This window comes from Hoplias malabaricus, chromosome 4 (genome assembly GCF_029633855.1).
Source record: "Hoplias malabaricus isolate fHopMal1 chromosome 4, fHopMal1.hap1, whole genome shotgun sequence".
Taxonomy (NCBI): Eukaryota; Metazoa; Chordata; class Actinopteri; order Characiformes; family Erythrinidae; genus Hoplias; species Hoplias malabaricus.
Window position 1 is genome coordinate 12,340,158 of NC_089803.1, and position 20,884 is coordinate 12,361,041.

General features: G+C 43.7%; 1 protein-coding gene across 1 annotated transcript in view; it reads left to right on the plus strand.

Annotated features, from left to right (window-relative positions):
* The window catches only part of LOC136694606 (zinc finger protein 665-like), a 185,264-nt gene that overhangs the window by 70,806 nt on the left and 93,574 nt on the right, over window positions 1-20,884 (plus strand). Inside the window, exon 5 of the mRNA XM_066668305.1 lies at window positions 17,380-17,389. Within this exon, the coding sequence (XP_066524402.1) occupies window positions 17,380-17,389 (10 nt within the window). The remainder of the gene's footprint in view (window positions 1-17,379; window positions 17,390-20,884) is intronic.

Consider the following 20,884-nt stretch of genomic DNA (forward strand, 5'->3'; position numbering starts at 1 on the left):
GTCTTGTTTTCATTGTGAAAAACAGTTTTTAATTCTGACTTTTCATCATAGTTTTCATTAACTAAGTTCACACTGCAAATAGGATATTGCGGCAACACCCTCCACCTACCATCCACCAACAGAGTTGCACCCATCTGCAACTCCACAGCAATTATTCTAGTAATTAAACAATTTCCCATGTTTTTAAATTAAGTTTAACATTGAGCCATGAGCCATGAGAGACATGAGACCATGTGACCTTACGTATCCGGAGATGGACAGGGAGCATGTCGCTGACAGTGCCTTCGAACACGACTTCCTGGAGAATTGCAGATGCGGGCCTTGTAGGTTGCAGCCGCGGGTGTTCCTTTTCTCCCGAGGCTTTCAGACGCATCCTTCGGGGCTGGTGGTGTTCTGAAGGTCTCTGTGGGGATTCTTCGTCATCATTGATCTGCCGCCTTGTGAGAGACAGTCCAAGCAGGTCTCTCCTGGGGCCTCATCTCAGAAGGTCATTCTGAGGGGGCTTGCGGCCATCCTCTTTGTGGAGTTGTCGTCCTTTTGAGGGTCAGAGGTCTAAGGTTTCCTTCAGGCTCTGGGTGTGGTGTTGAAATATCGCCAGGGTTAAACTAAAGCTTTTCTTAATCTGTAGTTTCTATCTGGACCATGCTTTAAAGGCCCAAGACTGTTTAAGAAAGCCATGAGTCTGACGCCTGCAGAGTCATTTCAAAAACTCAGGTCATTTTACTCTTTAGCCTTGAAAAAGGCTAAAAGAGATAACACCCCGTGTCTGGAGCCTTGAAGTGAAGAGTCGAAAAGCGGAGAAAAAGGGGAAAAATCCCATGTCATTTGGCGCCACAGGTTTTTAACCAGAGTTTAGAAAACCCACCCTAAATACCTGTTTCGTACTCAATGAGGGAGAATTGGAGCTTTTCTTGCTCCTGATTGGCTGTTTCCTGTACCTTGGTAGTAGCATCACATAGAATTTATGACACTTGACAAGAAAATGACTTGACCATCCCTGCTGAGTGAATATCCCAGGATTCTGAATCATACTTTGCAATATAAAAGATTATATGTTAACACAAAGTAATATCATTTAGAAAAAGACAACTATGTTCTATATAATTATTAACCAACTAAACACACAGTATGTGGCTACCTTGGTTCTACATAAATTCATATAAAACAAAAATGACTTTAAACACATGTAAATTAGTTCCACCTATTTTGATTGTCAAAACAGGATTAATTTCAAACAGTTGTGCACATATGTAACTTCAAATTGTTTTAAACCAATGGGAAGTAGGGTTTGTGATTGTTTTGTTTAACACTCTTTCAAATTGTGTGAGAGAACAGTTTTAATCAAGTTTGAGTCTGTGTGTCTCTCTGCATTCTGCAGAGATTCTCCTCTTGACCCTGGGACCTTGGGTCGTAAACGTCCTGGAGTGAGGTTTTATGAGCCTGATCTGGATGCTAATCTCAAATTCCGATCTGGCTTGTGTGGAGGAGATGTCTCTGAGACAAGCTAAAGTTTGGGTATTAAAATACTCTCGGAAAGTCACAATTTATTATTAGAAATTAATAACACATTCATCATATCATACTACATATCCCCCCTTTCAGATCATGCTTTCTTTCTAGAAGCATTGAGCTGATAATGCAGAGATGAATGTGAACAGCAAGGTCAGTTTAATCATTCATTCATACACTGAGGGTTGATGCCATTCTGAGGTCATTTAATATGGGAATAAACTTTTATTGGACTATTATGAGTGTTCACCTTACTTTAAAAGTGTCTATTAGCTAGGAAATATTGTTATCAAAGGAAAATTTCAAGGGTAGTTATATTCATGCAAATACTTAAAAAAATCTTTGCTTTAGTGATAATTACTGGATAAGCATATAATAAAGGGTGTTCCTCTATAGTTAAGCTAACTTAGAACTCTGATTTAACATGACTAGTGGGCATTTGCCTGTTAGGCATTGAATGTGAGCGTTGTCACCTTAGATTGCTGAAGAAACAAAGAAAAATACGTTTTCCAGAAGGAAAAAAATGAAAACAGTACTGTGTGTTGACTGCGTCACCCCCCTTTTGAAAAGTTTGTTGTGGCTTAATGAATTAGCTGTGCATAGCGAAGGATGGTGATGCACGAGTTAACATGGAATACAATGCTTGAAGTAGAATTTAGAATTTTTACTTCTAGACTGATATACCACGGATTACTTTATCAGGCGGACACAACGTAAGTACAGATGAAAGTTTTTTTTTTAATATATTCGGTTGTGGAAGCTGACGATTAATACCATTAGAGGTATTCTGGGTGTCTGCTGCTTTTTATGACTTAACTCATGGTGATTTGGTGAGGTTCCATCTGGTTTGAAGTCAGCGCTTTGCTGATCTTTATTCACATTCCTGAACAGAGGATGAATGGTGGGGGAAAGATTTAGGACCTTGTGTGGGTCTGACCCATGTGGCAGGAGCTTATTAGCTTTTTTCCTCACATTTCATGAACTTTTGGGGCAGTTTAACTGAGTTGTACTTTTGCAACTTGTCCCCCATTTTCAGCCTTTCACGAAACATATTTTGGTCGTAACCATTTTTGCATCCCCTTTTTGCTCTTTTCCAGTCTCTGCTGGTTGACTGCATATGCGCTTTTGAGGAGTTTTGCAAACTGTCCCTATCCTGTTGTGTGTTGTATGTATTTTCCTGAACTATGTGATGTTTTATTTTAATCCCTTTTTGTCCTGCACTTGGGATTTGAATGGAATCAAAATCACATGGGATGTTTTTGTGTTTACCCTGGTTTGTCAGGACTTTTAATGTATCTCTTTCTGGAGGCCATTTGGGATCCGAATGGGTGTTAGCTGTAGTGGAGTATAGATCGAGAAATGAAAATTTCTGAGTGAGGAACTCTCTCCTCTAACAAGGATTTTCGTCTGCGACAGAATCTACATTCCACAGACCGCGGGGGTGCAAAGACCCTGCAGTCCCCCCCACACACACAAACCCCCTCATGCACACACACAAGGTTTACATCAAAGACGGAGCGGGACACTTTCCAGCGACACTACCCCTCACCCCCTTAGGATGAAAGATAACTTTTATGATGCTTTTAAGAAACAGGAACCTCAAACAAAGGGGGGAGTTATAATCCCTTTTTGTGACGAGTGGCACCTAAGAGTCTTGTCATTATCTCCCGCAAGAATCAACAAATAGCTAACAGGGGTGACCTCGGTTTGAACCCCCGTTAACTCATCCGCACCGGACGAACAACATGGATCAACAGCGACCCCATGTGGACATTGGCGAAACTACGCCTCGCCCGAGGTCGCCTAAACAATAACGAAAATAAATTAAACTCTGATTAATATGTATACACAACATGTACAAATGTCATTCTATTGTCTTCAGATGGACATCTATCAACCAATGAAGTGACGTGTATTACTGTTGTCAATCATGAAAGAAATTTCTGTCTCTAAACTAAAGGAAACGAATTAATATTTTTCTAACATAACATTGTAAATGGGACGTAAACACGACGTACTCAAGATAAAATCTTATGTAAATGTTTGATTAATAATCCAGGACACTGATTGTGATATGTTACTAACATGTATAGGAAATTTCGATACGCAAAATTTCTATCTTATTACTGTTTGAATCTCTGAATCAATCTTCCCCCTTTTCTCTTTCGGGGAACGAGTCACGTGAAGCCTCGGACCCGCATCCAATCAAAGGAAGGACACCTCCCAATAGGGCGTGACCGCGCTACCTTTGAAAAGAGGATGCCGGCTCATTTCTCTCACTTTTAATCTACTTCCTTTTTTCCATCTCTCTCTAAAATCTAAACTTTAATCTAAGCTCTCTAACACTTGTACTCTTACGCTTCTCTCTTACTTCTGAACGCTTTGACGCGTTCTCTTTGTTCTATTTCTTTAAGCTCCAACCTCTCCAAGCGAGACGTTTTCTCCTCCTCACGACGACGAACAAAGAGAACCTTAAAAGACTTCACTAAAGCTCACAGGAGACGTCTTGAATTAGCTAGAGTATGAAGCCTTACTAATACGTCGAGTGATTTGAATATCTTCTTTTCTTTTAATCGTGTTTATGTTTTATCGCCCAATCTAAGTTTAATCTCACGACTGATCAAAGCAGGTGAACTTATTCGTGGCCAGAGTAAGAAACACCGCCAAGATAGAAGAAAGTCGTAGAATAAGTAAGTCTATTGAATCGATTTTCAGTTCTGGATCTGCAGTAACTAGCGAAACTTTTCGTCCAAAACGTCCATATGGTTGGACACTCCTGATCAGGACACTAAGCCAAAGAGAGGATCCTGCCGCCTGCATCATCACGCTCCGAGTACGCCCGAGGCGACTCAACCGACGAAGAAAGACCTCCACGCTGACTCAGCCTGGAAACTTCTGCGGGAGAACCACGAAACCAAGCGAGACGCCTTCACTCCCAGGACCTCAGAGAGCCTCTGTACCCAACGAGTGGTGAGAATCGACGAAAAAGTAAGCTAAACCTACGCATTCCCAGAGCTAAAAATTGAATTAAGTTTCTTGATAAATTTTATACGTTAATTAAACCTCATTTAGCAACCCATTAGTCATAAGCCATAGTACCTAGCTTATATTTAAAGTCGAATCGGTTTCCCCTGCGTTGATGCCGTGAGATTTCAAGATTATGCTATGTTAATTAAATATCCTTCTTTTTGTCAATAAATACCTTCATTATTTGAAATCACAGTGTGTACAGTCTATTCATTAAAAGGTCTGAAAATCCTGAAGATCTCACTTAGCTTGACTATTATTCATTCTCAAACTAATTATTAACGTTTTAATTGCTTAAGCAAATTATAAATTTTAATTGCTATCATTAGTCAAATATCAGTAATTATAAGAGTTTGAATAAGGTCAACACTATAAACACAATATATAAATATATATATCAAATATATATTTATATATATATCACAGAGTATATCAACATACAACATATACTACATATATTATTTTTGGCACCCAACGTGGGGCCAGGAAAAAGTCTTTTAATGTTCAAACTGTAAAACACTGAAACAATCTCAGCTTGCGTTTATGAAATGCTTTCCGCTGTTTATGTTGCTGAATAACGATTGAGATTCAAAGCTTGATGTGGGCAATTTCGTGTTGTGTATGTTACTGTTGAAAATCTGTTCTGTGGTATATACCGTTGAGAAAAATAAGCTTGGTTGTTTTTAAAGTGCGCGGCTCTGCGCCATTTTGCATGCATTAAATTGAGGCCTGGGTACACCCATTATGCAGACTCCATTCTGGGATAAGTGCCGTCGGTTCGACCCCTCAGCCGCGAATTCCGGCGAGAAACCACCGAACCGAACTCCTCCGTTCATTTTAAAACTGGGTCGCTACCAGCGTTAATAACGAGATTGCGCGCTAGGCGATTGGGAGGTTATTAAAAGAAGCAGCCGAAAATACGGCTTGTGTTAAGAGCGGTCTGCTCTCATCAGCTGTTCCTGTTAGACTGAACGCGGATTCAGGAAAGGAACGACCCCTTTGAAGGGGCGGAGCTGAAACTAAGGAGGGAAATTCAAAACGCCCCCAAAACAGAGGAAGACTAATTCCCTCTTGTGGTTTAAGTGCGTAATTGCAGGGAAACTACTTCATAACTAGCGTCTATTGAAGCATGTCCTCCCGTGCTCCTCCTTGTGGTCAAGTGTGGTGCTACCCTTGACGTTTGATTCCCGTACACCCTCTAGTGGTTGGGAAGTTGTCCGCCGAGGCAACCTTAAGTGTTTAGCAGCCCTCTGGTGCTTAAAATTTGTCATTACAGATGAAGTTCTTTTAAAGTACCTTAGTGTAAAATCTCTGTTCCCCTTTTAATTTTAATTTTGATAAAGTATCTGAGCGTTTAAAATCTTTATCCCATTTTAGATTTTAATTTGATAATGCCCTCTAGTGTTGAAATGTCCCGCTACAGTGAAAATTCCCATTTGTGTTATATTGTGTCTGCTCGTGCCGTGTTTATTAGGATTCCCACCAGCGCCGACTGGTGTTCATTGCTGCTATTGCATTATAACTTGCTTGTCGCCCTCTGGTGCCCCAGTCTGGTATTACAATTTAAGTTCAACTTAAATACTGAAGCTTGCTGTTGCCATTCAGATTTACCTTCAGTACCCTCTAGTGGAGAAACTTGCTATCGCAATTGAAATTGTTAACTAGCTTGCACTGACAAGACCTGGTATTACAGCTCCAGTGGCTGTCTCTAAACTTGTGCAGTAAATAGAGATTGACACTTTAACTTGATACCAGATCACAAACGCAGTTAAAAGAGAGATTCTTTTAATTTAGCTATTCTTAATAATTCTTTAATTCGGAAAATTCTTTTACTTCCATAATTCCTTAATTGGAAATTATATCTAGTAATAAATCTTACTTAATTTTTAAATTCTTTAATCCAAATTTTTTGACAATTCTTTAATTCAAAATTTTTTATAATTTTAATTATTGAAAAAAAAAAATTAACACTTCTTTTGCTCACTTGCGTATAGCAACTTTCACTCCACCCTCTCCTACTAACAGACTTCCCTTAGAGATTCACAAGTGAACTCCAACACCATACAGACTAGCAGTTACTCTTAGAGCACTCGGTACAGGTGAATTTAGTTTGGTTTAGTTAGAAAAGGGATTAACGGAATTAATCCTAGCTAAATAGAAGTAAGTTACACCTCGCAGTTAAAACACAGCTAACATGGCAGAAGGGACTTTTCCCTCGGAAGTATATGTAGAAGGCTTGTGGGATGAGGCATTCTCTGTTCTAACCAGCATCACCAGTGATGTGATGCCGGGACTCGCAGAAACTGTGCAGAAAGCCTCACAGGCCCATTGTGACCACATAGTGGCTAAGTGGATAGAGAACCACTTAACCGACATCCTCAAGGGCCTAACGGAGGCATTAGGTCAAATAGCCCTCCTCGCTGTAGTACAGCTCCGGGCCAGTGAACGTGAACTTGACGTATCACAGCGACAGCAGGCAAAGGTAGAGGCAGAGTTACGTCAACTTCAAAGCGAAATAGCTGAAGGGAACACACTGCCCCATGTCACTACTGATGTGCCACCTAGTGCCGCTATAGAAAGACAAGACCAGCAGGAAGATAGTGAGGATCAGGAACCAGACTCAGGGACCGTAACCTTTAGAGCTGCTGCAGTACCTCCTCTGGTATCAACGGGTATTTCACCTTCCCCTGTGTCTCCTTTCAGCCGTCCCTTACAACGCCCTGCTAGATACAGAGCACTGCAACCCAGTGCCTGGCCCCCTCAACCTTTACTCTCTCACGGTCCCTCATACAAGGACCTCGACAAGATCGCACGTAATATAACCCGCTTTGATCCCAAACCTGACGGTTCTAATGATATCTTTTCTTACCTAAGAGATATTGACTTCTACCTCCAAAGGTTCCCCGGGATCACCATAGATGACAGACTATATGTGATTAAACTGACCTCCAACCGAGACATCAGTAACTTCATTGAACGTCAGCCAGACTATGTAAAAGCGTGATATGTGCTGTGCCAAGCAATGGAGGAAGAATTCTCCAATCACATGTCACAGACCGGACTGGCCGCTGCTTTGAACATAAAACAGCAACGCCAGGAATCCCCTCAGCAATATTATAACCGACTCAGACAGGCGTATTTCGGACCTAGAAACGACTCCGGAATGGAGGAAGAGTTAAATTTCAAATCACTATTTATCCAAAACCTCCATCCCCACACCAGTCATCAGCTGGGAGTCTCAGCTTGCCCTCGCACCCTGTCTAGCAGACAGCTGCGTGATTTAGCACTCAGAGGTTTCCTAAAATCCCAACAAATTCCCAAAAGGCGGTCCGAAACACCCCAAGTCTTTAATGTCGACTCCAACTCCCCACATTTAGAGTTGGAGGGTGCCACCCAGGCCGATCCACCAAGATCCGCCCTGGACCCTTCCCCCACACCGTGGGCCAGTGAGGGCCCGAAACCTCCTCCGCCCTCACACCAATACAAGCGCTACCCTCCTCACAGGCCAGACAGAAATCGCGACAAATATTTCTGGAGCCCTCGGGAGAGGGCTGGGTATGGTCGTGACTATTACCCTGCAGAAAACTGCGGTGCGGGCCGTGGAAAACCAGCACATCCCCATAAGGGATATGAGCGAACAGCTCAGAACCAGCTTTCTGATTCTAATAGAGAAAAGAAAGAGAAATACTGGTATCAAAATAAAGAAAATCACGCCAAAGACAAGCTTAAAGGCAAGGAATTCAGCTCTAAGGAGTTAGAGGACATCCGCCGAATGCTTGCAATGATTTGTAAAGAGAAAAAGAAAAAACCTGACGTTCTTTCTATCACCTCTGTGCGGTCTAACCCAGAGCCATCCTCTAACACCCCAGAAATGTTAGAGAGTTATGTGGGAGAAGTGACAAGCGAAGCTCCGTCTTCTAGCGAACCGTGCAATCTCCTTGTGACCCAAACAAACACTGAATACCCAATGATACAGGGGGGTGACTCGCAAACACCCTCCAGTGCTGTTTTGGTTGTTCAATTAGACGGTAAAGAAGGTTTAATGCCAAATGACCCTTCAGTCATTGAAGGCGATACACCTGTCCAACAATTCATGGGACACCTAACTGAGAAAGGGGTTGCACGCAAATTCTATTTGTCCACCATTGTGGAGAGAAGGCTTGTACATGAGGCCCTGTTGGACACTGCATCAGATGTCACGCTCATGTCTTCCGCCTTGTTCCACCAGGTTCGAGCCATTGCGCGGCGTGAAAATCGCGAGATACAGCTCCAAAACTGTTCTCTTAAAATTCAGCCGTATTCACATGCAGGCCTCATGATCCAATTTATGGCACTAATACACCTAGTCATTGGACCAATGACTTTAGTGCATCCAGTTCATGTGTCTCCTCTCGAAACAATTCCCTTCCTCATCAGCAAAGATCTCCTTAAGCGCTTCGAACCACTGATTGACTTCAAGAGGTCAAAGATCTGGGCACAAGTGCGTGAGCCTTTGCCCATCTGCACCCCACACCACCGGGAAGCTCAGTGTTGCTGTCTCGAAATCCGGCCTGAATCAATAGGAGATCCACCAAGTCAGATCCCTCACTTTGAGGAAGAGGAAACTGAGCCCATGGCGGCCACACCAGAGACTGCAGTCTCCTCCTGGCCCCCCAATGCCATGCTAGAACAGCGGAACACATTCCTGTGCACTTTCACTAAGCCGTCCACAACAGACGCTCCCGGCCTTCCCATCGTGAATGGTCTCACAATGCAGGACTATCATGTGGACAATGTAGTTCTGGCTCTGTGGACTGACAAGTCCGCCATAAGCCAAACCCTCTTTGACACCCTGCGCCTCACTCAACCAAATATTCCTTTGGTGAGCCGTCCTTGTCGCTTTCCTCTCGACCCGACATCAAAAGTAATGTCACCCACTGATGGAATTTGCAATCTGACATTCATTCAGTGCGCATTCCCACTCATCCAGGAGCACCACCCACGTTTGTCCGCCAATACAAAATTCCGTTGGCATCCTATGAACCGGTACAAGAAATCATTGATGACTTGCTGGAAAAGGGCATAATTCGACCCTGCAACAGCATGTACTCGGCACCATTATGGCCCGTCATAAAACCCAATGGTAAATGACGCCTGACTCCCCTCGGTCCGAAACACCAAATACTTTTCCACCATCGATGTAGCCTCTGGCTTCTGGACCATCCCGGTGCAAGCAGAAGACCAACACAAGCTCGCTTTCACCTTTGCAAACCGACAGTACACATTCACTCGGTGCCCCTTTGGAAATGCCAACTCACCCGCGGAGTTCAACATTTTCTTAAACAAAGCATGCCCTGATGCCCCTGAGCGAGGCACCCTCATATATGTGGACGACATACTCATGCGTAACCACTCCCTACAGGCACATATTGATGAGATTGATCATGTTCTTGACCAGCTTACAACAGCAGGTGCGAAAATGTCACTCTCCAAATGTCAGTGGTGTAGAACAAAGGTGAATTACGTCGGTCTGCTCGTAAGCACTGATGGTGTTGAACCACAAGTGAGTCGAGTGCAAGGGGTAACAAACCTCGCAGCACCCACCAATCTTAAGGAACTCCGTAGTTTCTTAGGAGTATGCAACTACTCACGCCAGTTCATAGAAAACTATGCGGACCTAGCTTGTCCACTTTATGACCTCCTAAAAAAGGATACTCCGTTCACCTGGGGCGAAGCCCAGGAACACGCCATGCAGGCACTGAAATCTAAACTGTGCACGGCCCCATGCCTTGCCTACCCTGACAGTAGCAAAGAATTCTACATAGAAGTAGGGTTCTCGGACCACTGTCTCAGCTCCGGTCTGTATCAATTACACGACAGAGACAAACGTGTCATAGCCTACGCTAGTAAAACTATGCTGGCTGCCGAAAACAAATACAGTGACTGCGAAAAAGCACTACTAGCAACAGTGTGGGCAGTCAAACATTTCTCCAACTACCTAGGTGGTCAGAAGGTGATTGTTGAAACTCATCATCAGCCAGTCACTTTCCTAAACAGCCAACAAATTCGAGAGGGTGTAGTAACTAACGCTCGAGTAGCCTCCTGGCTAATGGCTCTCCTTAGCTTTGACTTGGAGGTACGTTACGCACAAAACTACAAGAGCCCCCTAGGCACAGGCCTTGCTTCCTGCAGGTGATGCGAAGGAGACATTCCTTCCCAAGTGCCACAAACTCCAGAAACCCTCTTACCCACCGTGGCTAACCACCACTATTTCAATCCTAACACATGCAAAGACCTTGTCACTGCGTATGTAGATGGTTGTTCGTTCCGCCGAGAACACACCCTGATGACAGGGGTGGGTATCATCAGAATAAACGGATGGCCTCACGAACCCCTAAGTTTCAAATTGAGTGCTCAGTCCTCCCAATATGCTGAAATAGCAGGAATTCTCATCACAATTCAGTCTGCGGTCCAGAAAAGCGTAAAAACGTTGGTGATCTGCACAGACTCAAACTACGCGCGCCTAAGCTTCACATGCCACTTGAAACTGTGGAAAACCAACAACTACACCACGTCAAACAAAAAGCCAGTCAAACACAAAGAGCTTTTCGCGGCATGTGAACACTTGGTAGACACACATGATCTGCAGATCTACTGGAAGAAAGTGAAGGGTCACTCCCAAGTCCCGGGAGATGACAAATAATTCAATGATGAAGCAGATAGCTTAGCCAAACAAGGGGCCCGTGAAGGCACATCGTGGACATTCGATCCCTCCCTTTATCCAAACCCACCCAACATCGAAGCCCTAGCTATTACACGGTCTCGAACTGTAACGAAGACATCGCCTGACAATGCTAAACTTACCATTGTCTCTATTAACCCTGCATTTTCTGACGCTGACTTAGTTACTCTCCAAGCTCGAGACCCATCCATTTCTAAAATGCTTAGCCATGTCTCTGACCCATCTACATGTCCCATCTCAGCCCAAGATCTTGACACCATACCAGGCCTTAAAGACCTATACGGCGCCAGAGCGTCCCTCCAAGTCGTCAAAGGCTTGCTAGTTCATGCCACTGACTCGCACACTTCACCTACGTTCGTGGTTCCTCAGTGCCACAGGGGGGTGATGCTGATGCACGCCCATGACTCCCCATCTGCGGGACACAAAGGGGTCAAAGCAACACACCATGTGCTCCGGCAGGTGGCATATTGGCCCCACATGGTAAAAAATGTGGCTGACTACATTAAAGGCTGTCTGGTATATTGCCAATTTCAACCCTCGAATCCTCTTCATAGAGCCCCCTTGCAAAAGAAAGGATTATCCTTCCCTTGGTCAAACCTCCAGATAGACTGGGTTGGACCACTCACTCGAACAGTAAGAGGTAACAAGTACTTCCTCACAGTCACGTGTGCATTCACTAAATGGGTAGAATGCCTCCCCGCACCGAATGACACAGCGCTAACCACTGCATACTTACTGATGAACCATGTCTTCTCACGGTTTGGCCTACCCGACCGTGTCGACTCCGACAGAGGGACACATTTCACAGCTCAGGTCATGCAGCAGCTCTGGCAACTCTTAGGAGTAAAAGCCAGCCTTCACATTAGCTATCATCCTCAAAGCTCAGGTCAGGTAGAGCGAGCCAACCGAAATGTTGTTAGCATACTGAAAAAGTACGTAGCAGTAAACCAACGAGACTGGGATGTCAAGCTACCCCTTGTACTGATGGCCATACGGGCGACCCCACACGATGCGGTCGGGGTCTCACCCTTTGAGTTGATGACAGGGAGACAGATGACTCTGCCTCTACATCTGTTATATCAGCCAGGTGAAGCTAGCATAGCCGTAGCCTGCACCACTCATCAGTTTATGGAGGATCTGCAGAAACACCTCAAAGCCACTTTCGCCTCTGCCCAGCAGAAACTGGAAAAAAGTGCAGAAGGTCACAAAGCGTACTATGATCACAAAGCGTCCCACGACGAACTCCAAATAGGGGACAAGGTATGGTACTACATCTTTATCCAACCTGTTGGAAGGTCGCGAAAAACGGGGGAATCTGGCCCGCAAATTCCTACCCCGATGGTCCGGTCCCTATAAGATCACAGACAAACTGTCCCCCGTTGTTTACAGGATCAAAATAAACAAAGCTCGGGGCAGTACTGAACTCAAATGGGTCCACCGCAACCGAATCCGACCACACACAACCCCCATGGGACTTGTAGGGGATACTAACGCTTGTGTTAGGTCATAAACAACAGAACCAAAGGCAGGAAGGGTGTTGGTTAACAAACAACTACAACCTTCTACTCACACCTTAGTTCTTCTATCCCTTTTCCCCTTTTCTCTCACTCTTTAGCAGGGAACAAGCTTCTAACCAGACTGAGGACACTCAGGGTGCAAGACCCTACTCCTTCATCGTCAATTATTGTAGAGTGTTTACCCTAGGAAATTTTTATCAAAAGGGGGGTATAGTGAAACATTTTATAACCTGTCTAAAACGACTCGCCGTAAATACCCTAAATCTAACCATGAGCATCCCTTCCGGTAGGATGGCCCCGCTGCTCATTCTCCTGATCGTTGGCTCCCTAGGAACCGCCGTGCTCCCTGAAGTGATTGAACCGGGTCCTGACTCAGGAATAATACTGAAAGACCAGCTGGGACTGCTAATCACTAATTGCCGCCTCCATACCCAGAGAGTGTTCGTACGGTTGAATCCCGCCAAAGCGTGTAGCAAAAACCTACCGATAACCACTCTGCAGACTGGCCGGAATGGAGTTAGATGGACTGAGGAAGCTATCAGCCATGCTGAAGCCGACGTAACTCACATGCTCCGCCAGCTACAAAAGTTTACCGTGATGCAATCAGAACTAAATGGTTTCAAGAAACGACCGAAACGCTTCATAGGCGGATTACTAATGGCAGCTGCAACTGTGGGATCACCACTGAGTCTCGGAACGTCCGCTGTCAACGCCGTCAATGTAGCCACTGGCCTTATGGCCAGTTCAGCCTGTCGCCTATGCATGGTCCACTCCAGACACCTTACTAGTTACCCTGGTAGGATTAGGATATCTTTTGACCTTTGGTATAGCTTGATTCTATTCCAAACGCACTCAAGCCCTCCAGAGCAGGTTAGAAACTTGGTCTAATAAAATGGTCAAATTCGTTAGACATAAAAGAGCCCAGAGAGGTGAACACCCAAGTTTTAGATATGAAGCCGAAGGCCATGTCGAAGAACCAGCTCTCGAGGTTGCGTTTGAACAAGACATACCCCTAAATGATTAGAATCCATTCAGCATGCAAACATCAACACTCCATATACACCCATACACTGATAGGAAGACATCAGCTCTGGAAATGTGTTTGAATATTCTTGCTGACCTCACCTTCCTCCACAGCAAAAGTTCTTTTCAGCTCCATGCTCCCTGCTGGACCATAAAACTGAAAAAAGGGGGGAATGTAGTGGAGTATAGATCGAGAAATGAAAATTTCTGAGTGAGGAACTCTCTCCTCTAACAAGGATTTTCGTCTGCGACCGCGGGGGTGCAAAGACCCTGCAGTCCCCCTCACAAACACACACCCCCTCACAAACACACACAAGGTTTACATCAAAGACGGAGCGGGACACTTTCCAGCGACACTACCCCTCACCCCCTTAGGATGAAATATAACTTTTATGATGCTTTTAAGAAACAGGAACCTCAAACAAAGGGGGGAGTTATAATCCCTTTTTATGACGAGTGGCACCTAAGAGTCTCGTCATTATCTCCCGCAGGAATCAACAAATAGCTAACAGGGGTGACCTCGGTTTGAACCCCCGTTAACTCATCCGCAGTGGACGAACAACATGGATCAACAGCGACCCCAAGTGGACATTGGCGAAACTACGCCTCGCCCGAGGTCGCCTAAACAATAACGAAAATAAATCAAACTCTGATCAATATGTATACACAACATGTACAAATGTCATTCTATTGTCTTCAGATGGACATCTATCAACCAATCAAGTGAGGTGTATTACTGTTGTCAATCATGAAAGAAATTTCTGTCTCTAAACTAAAGGAAACGAATTAATATTTTTCTAACATAACATTGTAAATGGGACGTAAACACGACGTACCCAAGATAAAATCTTATGTAAATGTTTGATTAATAATCCATCCATCCATTATCTGTAACCGCTTATCCAATTTAGGGTCGCGGGGGGTCCAGAGCCTACCTGGAATCATCGGGCGCAAGGCGGGAATACACCCTGGAGGGGACGCCAGTCCTTCACAGGGCAACACAGACACATTCACTCACACACTCACGCCTACGGACACTTTCGAGTCGCCAATCCACCTGCAACGTGTGTTTTTTTTTTTTGGACTGTGGGAGGAAACCGGAGCACCCGGAGGAAACCCACGCGGACATGGGGAGAACACACCAACTCCTCACAGACAGTCACCCGGAGCGGGAATCGAACCCACAACCTCCAGGTTCCTGGAGCTGTGTGACTGCGACACTACCTGCTGCGCCACCGTGCCGCCCTGATTAATAATCCAGGACACTCATTGTGATATGTTACTAACATGTATAGGAAATTTCGATACGCGAAATTTCGATCTTATTACTTTTTGAATCTCTGAATCAATCTTCCCCCTTTTCTCTTTCTGGGAACGAGCCACGTGAAGCCTCGGACCCGCATCCAATCAAAGGAAGGACACCTCCCAATAGGGCGTGACCGCGCTACCTTTGAAAAGAGGATGCCGGCTCATTTCTCTCACTTTTAATCTACTTCCTTTTTTTCAGCTCTCTCTAAAATCTAAACTCTAATCTAAGCTCTCTAACACTTGTACTCTTACGCTTCTCTCTTACTTCTGAACGCTTTGACACATTCTCTTTGTTCTATTTCTTTAAGCTCCAACCTCTTCAAGCGAGACGTTTTCTCCTCTTCACGATGACGAACAAAGAGAACCTTAAAAGACTTCAAAGCTCACAGGAGACGTCTTGAATTAGCTAGAGTATGAAGCCTTACTAATACGTCGAGTGATTTGAATATCTTCTTTTCTTTTAATCGTGTTTCTGTTTTATCGGCCAATCTAAGTTTAATCTCATGACTGATCAAAGCAGGTGAACTTATTCGTGGCCAGAGTAAGAAACACCGCCGAGATAGAAGAAAGTCGTAGAATAAGTAAGTCTATTGAATCGATTTTCAGTTCTGGATCTGCAGTAACTAGCGAAACTTTTCGTCCAAAACGTCCATATGGTTGGACACTCCCGCTCAGGACAGTAAGCCAAAGAGAGGATCCTGCCGCCTCAACCGACGAAGAAAGACCTCCACGCTGACTCAGCCTGGAAACTTCCGCGGGAGAACCGCGAAACCAAGCGAGACGCCTTCACTCCCAGGACCTCAGAGAGCCTCTGTACCCAACGAGTGGTGAGAATCGACGAAAAAGTAAGCTAAACATACGCATTCCCAGAGCTGAAAATTGAATTAAGTTTATTGATAATTTTTATACGTTAATTAAACCTCATTTAGCAACCCATTAGTCATAAGCCATAGTACCTAGCTTATCTTTAAAGTCGAATCGGTTTCCCCTGCGTTGATGCCGTGAGATTTCAAGATTATGCTATGTTAATTAAATATCCTTCTTTTTGTCAATAAATACTTTCATTATTTGAAATCACAGTGTGTACAGTCTATTCATTAAAAGGTCTGAAAATCCTGAAGATCTCACTTAGCTTGACTATTATTCATTCTCAAACTAATTATTAATGTTTTAATTGCTTAAGCCAATTATAAATTTTAATTGCTATCATTAGTCAAATATCAGTAATTATAAGAGTTTGAATAAGGTCAACACTATAAACACAATATATAAATATATATATCAAATATATATTTATATATATATCATGGTGTATATCAACAAACAACATACACTACATAGCAAAAGGGACTGTTATTGTGTGGACAGTCATTTGTTCATCATGAGCTGAGATTCTCTGGCTCATGGCATCCCTTGTCATTGTTGGAGTGTGAAAGGTGTTTGTAGCCTCTGTGGAGTGTGAAAGGTGTTTGTAGTCTCTATGGACCTGGTGTTTAGATGACAGGATTGAGCTTCAAGGTGATGTGAGTGTGAGATGGGCAGGGGTTTGTGAACCTGGGCCCACGTTTTCAAACACTTGAAGTCAATCGGTGGCTCAAGCCTGTTAAGCAGGTCCTTGCCAATAAGGAAGGGAATGTTTTCAATAGGAGACACATATACAGGGTGAACCAGACTTATGGGTCCTATTGTTATGAGCACTCTTGCCACAGACTTTATTTTGATACCAGCGTATGAATAAGGCACAATTTGGTGGGAACAGTTTTGTAACTAATCTCCGTGGCGTGTGGTCTGCTGCAGACCACACTTCTTTAAAAAGTGTGGATGACATTAGAGTGATGTATGATGCCGTGTCCAAGAGAGCTTCTTGTACAAGCTTCTTTTCCAGGACTGTGGTCAGGTTTAATCTACGAGCACACCCCTTTTCTCTTAAATGGCCCAGGAACTGTGGTGCAGGTGGATCACCTTGAACAACCGTGACATTAAGAGGAGTCTGATTTTCACCCCCCTTATTAAATTGGTCAGACGTGCAAGTCTGAATTGCAGGGGTCCTTGGGACATGCCCAGTTTCACATGAGGTGTCTGAGAAGAGGTCAGCTGTCTGACGCTCCTCTTTACACAGGTGCGAAAACACCTGTTCAGCGGTTACTGGAATTTCTGTGCTAATTCCAAATACTTCAGACTCATTCGCATCATCTGAGCTTTCACACTGGTGCCAGTTCTCATCCCTGTTCTCGTTAGTCGAGTTAGGACAGGGGCTTTTGTGAGAGTTTTGAGGCCATCCGTGGTCCAAAATATTTTCCTTGAGTGCTGGATTCTCCTGCCTACTGGCAGGGAATTTATTCTGAGAGTGCCCTGACATTAACTGATTAACACAGGGGTTTGAGTGATGTTGAGTTTCACCTGACCAGTGAGGACTGGAGTGAGGAGAACTCCTATTGGATTGTAAAGAGTTATTATTCTCCTGATTTTCTGTAAGCCTGTGAGATGACACGTGTCTTGGATACCATGATTCAGCCCTAGGGGCTTCGTCTAGTTCCATGGGGGAAGGCTGAATGTAACAGCTAAAATTTTGTGGCATTTCTGGCCGTTGATTAAAAGTTTGTTGGTCTTTTAAAAAGCCTTTGAGTGCTAAGTCACGTAGCTGTTTGCTAGACAAGGTGCGTGGACATGCTGCAACCCCTAGATAATAACTAGTGTTGGGATGGAGATTTAGGACAAACAGTGTTTTGAAATCCAACTCTTCTTCCATTCCCAGTTCATTTCGGGGCCGAAATAAGCTTGTCTAAGGCGGTGATAGTACTGATGGGGTGACTCCTGCCTTTGTTGTTTAACTTGCAGTGCTTTCATCAGTCCTGTCTGTGACAGCTGATTGGTGAACTCCTTCTCCAAAGCATCACAGAGCACATCATATTGTCTCCTGACATAGATAGGTTGCCTTTCAATGAAACTGCTGACTTCCCTGCTGGATGTCATTCTGATAAGGCAGATTCTGTCATCTACTGTGGCTCCGGGGAACCTTTGCAAAAAGAAATCTATATCTCTTAGGTACGAATAGATTTCATTTGAGCCATCTGGCTTTGGCTCGAAGTACGTTATGTGGTGCGCGATTCTGTCCAGGTCCCTGTAGGAGGGAGTCTGATACTGTGTTGAGGGCACATAGCTAAACTGAGAGAACCTATGTTCGGCTGTGTTTGGGAGGACTCTGTTAGCATCCAGTGGTTGAGCTGGTGTAGAGGCTGTTGGTGCTGGGAAAGGTGACTCAGGGATACCTTTGGACTTTGGATTCTGGAGCTCCCTATAAATATGAGTGGTTTTCTGTTTGTTGCTAAATAGCTGTGAGCGTACCTTCTCTAGCTCTGCTTTAGCAATGTTTAGCTTACTTTCTGTCTCTGACTGCAGCAAGTTCTGCTGTTTTTGCATGCAGTGCCATTAAATGATCAGGCTCTTTGCGAGCATTTCTGATGTTCTCCATTTCTGGGCTCATCATTTGTGTTTTTACTGCTTCTAATTCTATGTCCTGGAAAGTGTGTTTAAGTTTTTCTATTGCTAGTGTAGCCATTTGGCTGGCTACCTTTATTAAGGCCCCACCTCTAGGTTTCTCCATTAAATGGAGGGCCATTAATTGTGACATCATATTTACCATGTGAGAGGGCTCAGCGCTGTGGGTAATGGCTGTATATTCGGACACTGTGGCTCCTGTTGAGCTTGCCAATTACAAATACACCTCAGTCAGGGGTTTTACCACTGTTTGGTGACTGAGTTGTGTGTCAGATTTAATACTAATTAATGTTTAATTATTGCAGTTTTATTTTATTTCACCTCAAACAATATAGATTTTATAATCAGTAATTGGTTACTTCCACTTGTGGAAGAATGAGTAAAGGATAGAAGTAGTACAACAAATATAACTTACAATTTACATACAAATTTAGTATTTTATATGAAAGACAATTGCTTTTAATTAACTTGGACTTACACAAGTCATCCACAAGAGTGCACCAAAGAAACTTTAAATGCAGTAACGCAAGTCATGCGAAAGGGGGCACTATAAATTGACTTCAGTTGCAATAGCACAAGTCATACACAGGGCTCCTGGTGTTTCCAGGGCTGGGTCAGTGGTGACACCTTATTTACTTAACTTCGCCCCCTGGGGTAGGTTCACTGGTTTTGCGTAATTTAAACCATTCCAGTTCTGACACTGAAGGGAAAACACACCATTGCCAGTCTTAAATAAAACAGGGACCTTTGTTTGGGCCGCTTTAGAGCGAGTTCACTATTCACGTTGTTTTACAGATTCAAGGCACGAGATTCTGCGTGCAATTATGAGCGCGGGATCCACGGTCTCACTACTTATGGGCTGAATCAATGCTTCTCACAAACAATTCCTGCATTTATGAACGTATTTTAACAAGCCATATATCAGAGATACAAAATTTGCCGATGAAAAGCTGGAATTCGCAGACTTTTGGGCAATACAGAACGTACACATACACGAAGATTCATGCTTAGTGATTAATTTAACCTCTCACAGGTGTGTCATACGCTTTTCATGCAGGCGATTACAGTGACGCAGCACAGCTGATAAACCCACTTCACTATTATTACTTCAGTAGTATTACTTCACAATTAGGTGCATGGCGGCAGCCTGATAATTTCACAAATGAAAAGCGTGTTCACACTAATCATTAAATCAAAACAACAGTGAAATGACAATCATCGCTCACATTCAAGGCTTAATTTAGGAACAGGTCCTAGTTATGAATTAGAGGTGGGAGGAACCAGTTGTGAAGCCTGTATCTTAAACAGGCCGATCTTATCACTGAAGCACAAGGCTGCACTTAACTTATTGGTGTGCGATTTTCTTGTACAGGAATCATAACTTCTGATCACGACTATTAATCAGAGGCCTTACTCTTGGGCGCCAATAAGATAAAATATGTTGTGGAAATAGTTATGCACACGTTGCGGTGGCATTAGCAGTACATAGCGGAGTCAATGATAATTAATTATTATTTTATTAATAATTAATTATTTAATTCATTTTGCTAAGCTCCATGTTTGGGAGCCATTAACTAATATGTAGTGTCCTTACCTGTCTTAATTTTAGCTTAGACAAGTAGGTCATCTTCACATATTATACAGCAGAATTAGCTAGAATTAACTATTATTAATGAATTATGCTCATTGACCCGTCGTCGGTTCTTGACTCTGATATGGAATCTGAACTAGAAGTTATAATTCCATACAAGAAAGGTGCACACACAAACAAATAACCAAGGATTGGTTTTATCACACAACTGGTTTATTAATTGTAATATCAAATAATGAATATTGATTAGACATTCATATAATGAAATGAATTACAGCGATATATGAGGGAACAGGGAGATTAATATATGAGGGAATTTCTCTATGATAATTATTACCCTAAATTCTAAGAAAAGCTATAGTTTATCCCAGCAAACTTTCAGTACCAACTCATGAGCCATGAGAGACATGAGACCATGTGACCTTACGTATCCGGAGATGGACAGGGAGCATGTCGCTGACGGTGCCTTCCGACACGACTTCCTGGAGAATTGCAGCCGCGGGCGTTTCTTTTCTCCTGAGGCATTCTGACGCATCCTTCGGGGCTGGTGGTGTTCTGAAGGTCTCTGGGATTCATTCTTCGTCGTTGATCTGCCGCCTTGTGAGAGACAGTCCAAGAAGGTCTCTCCTGGGGCCTCGTCTCAGAAGGTCATTCTGAGGGGGCTTGCGACCGTCCTCTTTGTGGAGTTGT